Raw genomic sequence first — 10310 nt, 5'->3', positions numbered from 1 at the left:
CTACAAAGCTTCCCAGCACCCACCTACCCCGGGCAGCGGCTCAGCAAGGGGGAGAACTACGTTACCCACAACGCATCTCGTGGGTCAGCTACGTACCTCGTTTTTAAGACTGACAGTCAGTTCAACCAATCGTACGAGGACTATGCTACCCATAGGGCCTCCCGTGGACCCGCCTCCAAGGCGCCTTCCCATTCGCCGCAGCTGACTCAAAGGTGCGAGGACTACATTACCCACAATGCTTGCGTTGGGACGCCCACGCGGCCTGGTTCTCAAGCTTCAGGGCGGTTCAGCCAGTGGCCCCGGCGACCGTCCTGGGTCTCTGTTCTGCGGGTTGTGATCCTCGTTTGTGGCCCGCCAAGCCCACCTCGTCTGCTGTTACGCTCTCGTCCTGGCCTGCCGCCTCGGGCGCGCCCTGAGCCCCCAAGGGTCGCAGCGCTGCGGGTGAGTGCGGGGGCGGGCGCGGGGTCCCGGCTCGAGCTTACATCCCATTGCCCGCGCCAAAGCCCGGTTTATGCTCGGCCTGGGTCACTGCTCACTCTTCACAGAGAAGAGACCAGACGGAAAAGCAGCCCGGCCAGGGAGTCCTAACCTTCCCAAGACCTTGGAGTTGGAGGATCTTTATTGACCATTCAGTGGGGTTCGGAGGGGCTTCAGGCTCGCCGAGCCTACAATCAGGGGTCAGACTGGGACAGAATCTGCGTCCTTCTGGGCAAAAGGGGCCCTTGTTCTCACCATATTTCCACAGGGACCTTGTCCAAAAATGTTTGTTATTGAAAACTCAGCATTTCTCCAACTCTGACCGTGTTCCAGGCACTGTGCTAAACAAGCTCTTTCCGAAAATCCCATTTAGTCCTTTCAGCAGCCTATGTGTAGGTGGTGTTACCATCTCTTCTTTTCAGATAAGAAACTGAGAGCCGGAGAGATTGATTACCTTTCCTGAGAATTAAGGAGTTAGTAGCAAGGTTGACCCACTTTAATCCTTTCCTTTTGCCAACGAGGGCAAGTTGGCCTTGGGGCCAGGGCAGGGGCTTGTGGGTATAGATGCTTATCCAGCCCCATTGCTTCACCCCAGATGAATTTGTTGTCTCTCCACAGAGCCCTGGAAACATCTCTCCCAGTGTCTGGCCAGAGGTATAGGGAGAGACAGGTTTAATTCCCAGGCCAGAGAAGGAGCAAGGCCCAGCAGGAGCAATGGCGACCTCTCCCGGCCTCCAGCACCCGCCACCCCTGGAGCAGGACGAGATCCTGATTGTGAAGGTGGAGGAGGACTACTGCTGGGAAGAGGAGCCCTCCCTGGAGACAGAAGACCCTAGCCCCGAGACCTTCCGCCAGCTTTTCCGGCTTTTCTGCTACCAGGAGGTGGCGGGACCTCGGGAGGCCCTGAGCCGCCTCTGGGAGCTCTGCTGCCTTTGGCTGCGGCCTGAGCTGCGCACCAAGGAGCAGATCCTGGAGCTGCTGGTGCTGGAGCAGTTCCTGACGGTGCTGCCAGGGGAGATCCAGGCCCGGGTGCGGGAGCAGCAGCCAGAGAGCGGTGAGGAGGCCGTGGTCCTCGTGGAAGGGCTGCAGCGGGAGCCCAGGAAACAAAGGCAGCGGGTGAGGTGGGGGGCATTTTGGCCCTGAGGTGAGGAAATGGGGCCCTGCTGCTGAGGTCCGCATTTGTATATTCCTTGGGTTCTGGAGTCATGGCCAGCCTTGGTTATTGGATGGATCTGGGGCTGCCCAGGCACTGCAAATTGAACAAGGCAACTGCAGAGTGTTTTCAACCTTGGCCAGTGGGTGTCCATCTGTTGATTAATTACTGTAGCCTCACTAGCCCTTTCTGAGCTCTGTGTATTGGTTCATTAACACGATCCCAACACAGCCAGCCATAAGATTTGATGGGAGACTGGACACCTTCCAAGGCAGGCCTTGGGAGTTGAAGAGATCCCCACGGAGGGAGGATCAGTGGGAAGAAAGACCAGGGGCTAGTGGGTGCCCTGGTTAGAGTCCCCAGATGTTTCCCAGTCTCTCCAGAGCTGTGTCATGCAATACAGTAGCTACCAGCCATGTATGGCTTTTTAAATTAAAATTAAATACAATTAAAAATATAATTTGTATATTGAACTGACTACATTCTAAGGGCTCAGTCATCACACATGCTTAATGGCTACTGTGCTGGACAAGGACAGGGCAGATAAGGGGCACTTCCACCACTCTAGAGCATGCTCCAACTTCTTCTAGTCACATTTGGGGAGTGGGAAGTCTCTTACAAATTTCTTCTGCTTGGGTTAGAGTAATTCCTCCTAATTAGATACTTGGCAAATCCTGCAAGTGGCCACACACTGCTGTCTTTTTGCATCTGTGGCCACACACTGCTGTCTTTTTGCATGTGGCAGGACAGACAGAGCCCCCTACACCCCCCTCCCAAAACTGGACCACAAGGTGAGTTGAGTGCAATAAGCAAATCCTGCTGTCATGGTGGCCAGCAAGAACCTGGGAGCTCTGCTCAGCCCCTCCAGCCTTGGCATTTGGGGTTCCTGACATGACTTCCCTCTGTCACTGTGCACCCCATAACCTCTGGGGACTGTCTCCTCTCAGAGATGTAGAACATTGAGCCTGAGATAGGGTCCCTGGCCTTCACCTTATGGCTCCCTGGGGATGTGTCTTGTACAAAGAACTATTGCAGAGCTCAGTAAATTCAGATCCAAGCACATCTCGTTTACCTTCTCTGGAATTAGGAAACAGATAACTCCAGAGGGCCTGTAGACAATTTCAGAAAACGTAGTAAGTACAATAACTTGAATTTCCAAAACAAGACCTGATTTGGGACCCTTCTGGCTCAGGTCTTTTGGGAGCACCAAGGAAGGAAGGGTGAGAGTATGACACTGACACTGAAAGAGAATGACGGGGAGAGACTGCAGAGAGACTGCCAAGTCTCGGGAGTGGAGCAGGCCTCCTTTCCCCCAGGTTGGAAGCCTGACCCTTTCCCAGCTCACATGCCTTCTCCCTGGAGGCTGGCTGGATGGAGACGTACGGAGGGCTGCAGGGGCCATTAAACACGACGAGGCAGCCCAGGTGGTAAGGGACAGCCTGGGAACAGGATGGCCTGGGTGCTTGAGACAGGAGGGACTGGGAACCCTGTGGGCTTCCTCCCTTCCTGGGAGCTGGTGGGCAGATCTGTGTCTGTGTGCAGGATCTGGAGGTGCTCCCTGATGATATACTGCCCCATGGGACAGGGGAGTGGTTCTTGAAATGCCAGGCGGAGGCCCAGCCAGAGGAGCTGTCCCTGGAGAAAGGGGCTCAGTACTCCAACCAGCAGCTCCCAGCACAGCTGAGCCATGGACCAAAAAGAGGCCCCCAGCTCTGGCCAAATAGGGGTGAGTAGTCACCCATCTCGAGGAAAGAGAAGCCCTGCACTGGGGGAGGGGAAGGCTCGGGAGTTTGGCAGAGGGTCTGGCCTGCATGCCTATGGGGGTGGGCAGGCTCCCGGTGGGGCTGGGTGTAGGTGGAGAGCAGCTGGACCTGTCCAGCCCTCACTGTCATGCGCATGGGTGGGCAACTCTGCTCTTTCCCCAGGCCCAGTGACCTCCCGGCATCAGGAGACAGCGGCACTGGCCACGTCTTTCCTCTCAGCCTGGTCCCAGGTGAGCGGGCATTCTGACCTGCAGCATCCTCGTGCATCCCACGCCCTTGGTACAAGGACACTTATATTTAGTGGCCTGGGTTTCCAAGGCAGACCTTCACCTCCTCGGAAGTCTCACTTTCTCTCAGAAGCCACCTGAGTATTAGGTGTACTCTGGAGGATTCTGGGGTCCCAACAGTGAGCTAGGGCAGTCACTTCAAACCCAGATGTATGTTAGAATCTCCTGGTATCTGGGTTAAACTAGATTTTTCCAGCAGCCCTAGCCTGGAATCAGCCTCCTTTGCTTGTTTATTTCAATGATAGCTTTATTGAGGTATAATTCACATACCATACAGTTCATCCATTTAAAGTGTACAGCGTTTAGTCTGGTTACAGAGTTCTGCGGTAATCAGTATAGTCAATTTTAGAACATTTTCATCACGTCACCAAAATACCCCATGCCTGTTAGCAGTCACTCCCCATTCCCCCTGCTCGGTCCCCTGGCACCCACCGTCTCTGTGGATTTGCCTCTTCTTAATGCTGTTTGCTTGGGTGTTAATCGTGCTCCCAGACCAGTCTGGTGCTAGATTTGGGAACCTCTGGCCTAGAGGCATCACGAAGTGCACATGTCACCCCATTTGGGTCCCAAGGTTGGCTTGAGCTGAGGCAGGGCCTGCTAACTTATATCCCCAAGGAGCATGGGCCCCAGTGGCTGAGATCACAGTGGATCCAGCTGCTCATGCAGCACATCTGTCCACACGACCCCTGCCCTGTAGCAGTGCGTCAGAGCTTGGTGGCCACAGTGTCCTCCTGAAGAGCAGGATCCAGCCATGTCCGAGCTGAGCTTGGGAGGAGGGGGTGGGGTAACAGCACATGGAAAGGAGAGGGTGGTTAGGGAAAGATGTTGGGTGAGGTAAGGAGGACCTGCCATGACACAAGTGGAGGGGCCCAGGGAGCCCACCAGTCTGGCCCAGCCTGAAGGGGCAGTGGCATGAGACTGGGCAGTGTTCCAGCAGGTGCCGGTGACCGTGGAGGACATGGCCGTGTACCTGTCCCAGGAGGAGTCGGGGTGCCTGGACCTGACTCAGCAGGACTACAGCTGCAGCGTGCTGCCAGAGTGTGAGGGTAATGTGCGGGGAGACCATCGTCACACACCGTGCTGTGTCTCTGGCGTGGGCCTGGTTCAGGGAGGGGGGCTGCTTCCCTCGGGCTGGCTGTGGGTGTTTGTTGGTCTTTAGGATTCGAGGCCCAGGCCATCTCCCTGCTCAGCACCTTCCCCCACCTACAGGAGCTGGTTCTCAAACTTTAGTGGCCTGAGGAATCACCTGGGAGCATGTTAAAAATAGGAATTCATGGGCCCTGCACCCAGGGGATGGTTCAGTGGGCTTGGGGTGTTCCCTGGCAGGTCTTCTAGGCAGCCTGCTCGGCCACTAGGCCCCCCTGTCTGCCCATGGCCTTGCCTCATCCTGTCCCTTCTCAGCTCATCCTATCACTCTTGACCCCCATTCACTCCCCAAAACATTTTCTGAAGGAATCGAGACCCTGCTTTGTATCAGTTGGGGTTTTCCAGAGAAACAGAACCAGTTGTGTGTGTGAAGAGAGGTTTATTTTGAGGAATTGGCTCTCATGATTGTGGAGGCTGGCACTTCTGAAATCCATATGGGAAGCCAGGTGGCAGGATTTCTAGGCTGCCATCTCGAGGCAGAATTCCTTCTCCAGGAAACCAAGTTTCACTCTTAAGACCTTCAACTGATTTGGTGAGGCCCACCCCGATATGGAGGGTAGTTTGCTCTACTTACAGTCAGCTAATTCTAGATGTTAATCGCATCTGCAAGATAACCTGCACAGCAGCCTCTAGAGTGGTGGCTGACCAATGACACCATAGCTTGGCCAAGTTGGCTCAGAAAATTAACCATCACACACTTTCCTTTACACCCTCATTTTTTTCAAACTAAAATGGGATGAATGAAGATGAAACCTTCTTACTGCCTCAAATACTGGTTTGCTATCCTCACTGTTGCTGGACCTCTGGGGCCTTCTGTCTGTCGCCTCCTGTGTGTTGTAACTCTTGGCCACTTAATCTCTTTGGTGATGAAACTCTAGACCCCTCAGGGCATTGGGATTTCCCTCCCAGAACCAGGGAGAGCCTTGGGCCCTGTTTCCTCACTTTTTCTCCCTCAGAGGGAACAGAGTCTGCACAGAAGCAGAGCGTCTTCCACCTCTTTTTCGGGGCATCGAGCTTTCCCATGGGTCCTCCTGATGCCCCTTTTCCCTCATGAGAGGACTTTTGCAGTCTGCATTCTGTCCCAGCCACACTCACGTTCTCTCTCCTCTTTTCCCGTGAGCAGGACTCCTCGCTCCCAGGCCCTGTTTGATTGCCCAGCAAGGGCGAGGGGAAGGCCAGCGGGACCCGGCTCGTGCAGCCCTGGGGCCGAGGGGAGTCTCAGGCAGCACCGGCTCAGGTGAGGGGGTCTGCAAGGAGGAGGCGGAAGTCCAGGTTAGACTCTCCCTCTCCTGAGTTTAGATTTCACTGATTGTGTTCATGGAGTTCAAGCTCGAGGGCAAGGGCCAGCAGACTTTCTCTGAAGGGGCCAGGTAGTGTAAGTAGTTCAGGAGTTACGGGCCATGTCGTCTCTGTCTAGACTCCTCAGCTCTTCCATCCTGGCATGAAAGCGACGCGGACGATACGAACATACTCACATGGGGCATATTAGGTGGGTGTGGGCGTGAACTTTCGTTTATAAAGGCTAGTCACGCCTGAAGAAAAGGCGAGGGGAGATGGGAGACTTTAAGAAAGGCTTGGGGCTCCGCCAGAAAGCCCTCAGTATAGAAAGCAAGAGTCGCTCCATATCGGGCTGGGACGGTACCCTGCATGCAGGCACAACAGGGGACCTAGTCCCGAAGGAAGGCTGCGAGGGAAGCCCAGGCCAGGTAGGGGCCGAGGCTGATGCCCCCAAGGGTTGCCCAGCCAGCAGCGCTCACTCTCCTGGGTCTCCACGGAGTTGGGAGGGGTGTGGAGTCGCTCAGTCCTTCTGAGGAACTGCCATACTCAGACTTCCTTTTTAAAACTTCTTACCAAAGGCCAGTGCGCTGGTTCCATCATCATCTCTGCTGTACAGACGAGGTGAACGTGAGCTCAAGCCCAGGCTTGGCTTCCTGGAAGAGTGAGCGTGGAGACAGGAGGGGAGAGCAGGAGGGCCCGCGCCGGATGTAGGGTGGCCAGTGTCTCAGCAGGGACACTTGCCTGTGCTGGGGGGGGTCAGTGTGGGCCCTCCTGTGCGGTCAGTGTGCCTCAGCGTCCTCATGTGTGAATGGACAGTGACAGCACCACCTCACAGGCCATGTGAGGATTAGCCAAGTCGTATGTTCGCAAGTGTCTGGCCATGGTTTTAGTTCCTCAAATCAGGCTCTGACTGACACCTCCCTGCTGGGGGGGTTTGAAGGCATCGCTGTGCATCGCCCTCCGTGGCCCGTGCCTTCCTTCTTAGCAGAAGCATCCCTTTCGCTTCTGCCTCCCTGTGGAACCCTCAGTGACTGTTTCTCTGTCTCAGAGCTTGCAGTGCGAGTGGAGATCGGAGAGGATGCCGGGGAGGACACGACGATGAGAATGGGCTGGGGCCAAGCGCTCCCGGGTCATGGTCGGGGTTTGGGGCCCAGCCTGACCAGACCCCAACAGGCTTTGGACAGAGCGGGGCCCCGCGGGGTCCTGAAGCCGCACACGTGTCCCGAGTGCGGCAAGGCCTTCAGTAAGACGTCCCACCTGACCAAGCACCAGCGCACGCACACGGGGGAGCGGCCCTACCAGTGCCAGGTGTGCGGGAAGCGCTTCGGCGACCGCTCCAACTGCAGCACGCACCAGAGGGTGCACACGGGCGAGAAGCCCTACGCCTGCGCCGAGTGCGGTAAGCGCTTCAGCCAGAGCTCCAGCCTGGTCATCCACCGCCGGACGCACACCGGGGAGCGGCCGTATGCCTGCGCCGAGTGTGGGAAGCGCTTCAACAACAGCTCACACTTCAGCGCGCACCGCAGGACGCACACGGGCGAGAAGCCCCACGCGTGCCTGGTCTGCGGCAAGGGCTTCCGCCGGGGCACCGACCTGCGCAAGCACCAGCGCACACACGGCCGGGAACAGCCCCCTCCCTGAACCCCGGGTCTCCAGGACGCCCCCTACCCCTCCCCGGGACCAGGGCCTCCTGTTTCAGGAAGCTGCCAGAGTCGTTTCTGTCCCAGAGCCAGCATCTCAGACTCCGTTTGTTCCCATGGGCCAGCGTGAGGACACTCAGTGGGGCATTTGGGGTGTCCAGGCCAAGGGAGGAAGCTGGACACCACAGGTGTGTTCACGTCTGGGCGGCCAGAGGACCACTCTCTGGGTGGCTTACACCACTGGGAATTTATTCTCTCATGGTTTGGGAGGCCATAGTCTTAAATCAAGGTGTCTGCAGGGCTGGCTTCTTCTGGAGGCTCTGATGGAGGATTTGTCCCACACCTCCCCTGGCTCCTGGAGGTGCCAGCCATCCTTGGTGCTCCTGGACTTGTGGCACATCACTCCAGCCCTACTCCCGTTTCCCATGGCCTCTTCCATATGCGCCTCCACATTTGTCGTCTCTTGCAAGGACAGTCATTGGATTTAGGGCACCTTTAATCCAGAATGACCTTATCGTAACTAATTACATCTACAAAGACCTTGTTTCCAACTAAGGTCACTTTCTGAGGTTCTGGACATGATTTGGGGGGACACCCTTCAGCCCCCTTGGGGGAAGGCTTAGTGGCTGCAGTTGCTTGCAGCTTTATGGACCCCAGCCTTCCCTGGGCCATCTCCCACCTTCCCCCACAAGTTTGCCACACTTTCAAAATGTAGCCAGGGTGGGTTTTCTGGTATCACAGTGGTGTTAGTAAGGAGATGGGTGAGTTGCAGGTCACCTTCACAGATCCAGGCTGTTCTGCAGGATGGCTGGCCGGTGTGGGGATGTTTCCCTGAGTTCCCACCTGCCAGCCTCTCCCAGCCCGCCAGGAAGCCCAGGGTTGTGGCCTCACCACTTTAGGGCACCAGGGCTGCCTTTGTTCCAGCCCAAGTGGCCATGTTCCAGGGCAGAGGCTGGCCTGGGTTGCCCCACTTTGTCTTTCTGAGGTGGATGTGCCTCTCTGACCTGTTCACATCCATAGTCTTGTGAGTGGCCGAGGGGAGCGGTTAGGGTCCTTGTTTGGTTGGGTCATTAGTGAAGTTGTGGGGCAGCTCTGAAATCACTGAGTTCCTTAATATTCCATCCAGGGACTGTTCATCCAATCACTGTATTTTTAGCTTTTCACACAACCCAGGTTCCAGGGTGTGTGACTTGCTCTTCTCTGTTCTCTTAATAAATGACGCCAGTTATTCTGGCCCCTGAGCTCTGTCTTGTGTGTTCCCTGGAGAATGGAGTCACCTCGTTTAGGGGTGGATTTTTTTCTTCTGGGGTAGCTCGTGGGGTACATAGTACCCAGCCAGAACCAGCCAGAGCGGCGTCACCAACCGCCCACCTTCCCCTCACAGGCTCACTTCTCTCATGTCCAGGCTGATGCTGGAGGTGGCTGCCCTTTGCCTGGCCTGAGAACTGGGCCCATCCCATGCCTGTTCCCTGATTCTCTCTCATGGTCCTTCATGATTCTCTTTTCATGGATGGAAACCGAGGCCCTGAGAGCTTGAAGAACCCTGTCCAGGTGGCAGAACCAGCTTTCAGCCCAGGTCTGACCTCCTGCCACCTCATCGTCCCAGCTTGCCTTGACAAACAGTAATTCAGAGAGTTGAACTTGAAACAAAGGCTTCTTCCTGTCACTGTTGGGGAAACTTCGTGAATGAACTTACTGCCATTAAAAGGAGTAGAGATGGGGGGATATGGAAATTTTATAAAATAGCCTTTGCCCCTGACAGCTGGCAGCTGCTGTGGAGGCTGTGTGCCACGTTTAGGCTGCTCTGCCCAGCACCTGAGCCCTGCCAGTGCTGTGTGTGCCCTGGAGTGGTGGTGGGGGCACCTCTGCAGGTGGGAGGGGGCCTTGGGCCCCCAGGTGATGGTAGTCTGGTCCTCGCCCCTGCAAGAGAGGCCCCTCCCACCCCCCCAGCCTCTTGTGGCCTTAGTGAAAGTCGTCTCACATCTGACTTACAATGTAAATGCCTTTGGGAGGGGGGCTGCTGGTGAGGCCCCTTGGCCAGATCAAGTGGAGTCTGTGGTCCCAACTTGGCTGCCGGTGGCTGAGGCTGGGCAGAGGCTGGATGGGAAGAGGTCCTTACCCACCCTTAGTGCACGGGAGCTGGCGGTGACTCCAGCTAAACTCTGGAACACGTGCCCAGATGCCAAGGACCCTGCAGGCTGCCTGATCCCATGGCCTGGTGGGCCTGAGATGATGGCTCTGCTCTTCCCACAGGGCAGATGGGGCTGAGGAGGACTGAGGCTCTGAGATACTGGAAACAAGCTAGAGAGAGAACAGAGGTGCCACAGATCAGGGCTCCAGCCTGTTGAGAGCAGCTGGGCTGAGAACAGCAGTTACAGAAAATTGAGGGCCTTGGGGGTAATACTAGTAATGTTGAGCAAGACAGCAAAGCCTTCTATGGCTCCCAGCTCTTGCTACTTATCCACAAGGGTAGACGCTGCTCCGCTGTCCACAGGGACAGGCTCAGCTGTTAGAACATTCACATTCTTCCTACAACTGAAGGTCAATCCACCTTTACTTTGGAAGG

At 56.1% G+C, this 10310-nt stretch overlaps 1 protein-coding gene across 2 annotated transcripts; it reads left to right on the top strand.

Moving 5' to 3' along the window:
* Positions 1-248: 248 nt before the first annotated feature.
* ZNF500 (zinc finger protein 500) lies at positions 249-7893 on the top strand. Of its 2 annotated transcripts, none has more exons than XM_015239327.3 (7): positions 249-441; positions 1096-1593; positions 3173-3356; positions 3556-3623; positions 4618-4726; positions 5950-6063; positions 7153-7893. In XM_015239327.3, the coding sequence occupies exons 2-7, from the start codon at positions 1192-1194 to the stop codon at positions 7743-7745; spliced, it is 1470 nt and encodes a 489-aa protein (XP_015094813.1). In that variant the 5' UTR covers positions 249-441; positions 1096-1191; the 3' UTR covers positions 7746-7893. The 2 variants fall into 2 exon arrangements, with proteins under 2 accessions (XP_015094813.1, XP_015094812.1); XM_015239326.3 differs by having other exon boundaries at positions 4615-4726.
* The last annotated feature ends 2417 nt before the right edge of the window (positions 7894-10310 follow it).

This window comes from Vicugna pacos, chromosome 18 (genome assembly GCF_048564905.1).
Source record: "Vicugna pacos chromosome 18, VicPac4, whole genome shotgun sequence".
Classification (NCBI taxonomy): domain Eukaryota; kingdom Metazoa; phylum Chordata; class Mammalia; order Artiodactyla; family Camelidae; genus Vicugna; species Vicugna pacos.
This window is presented reverse-complemented; position numbering and strand designations above follow the sequence as displayed.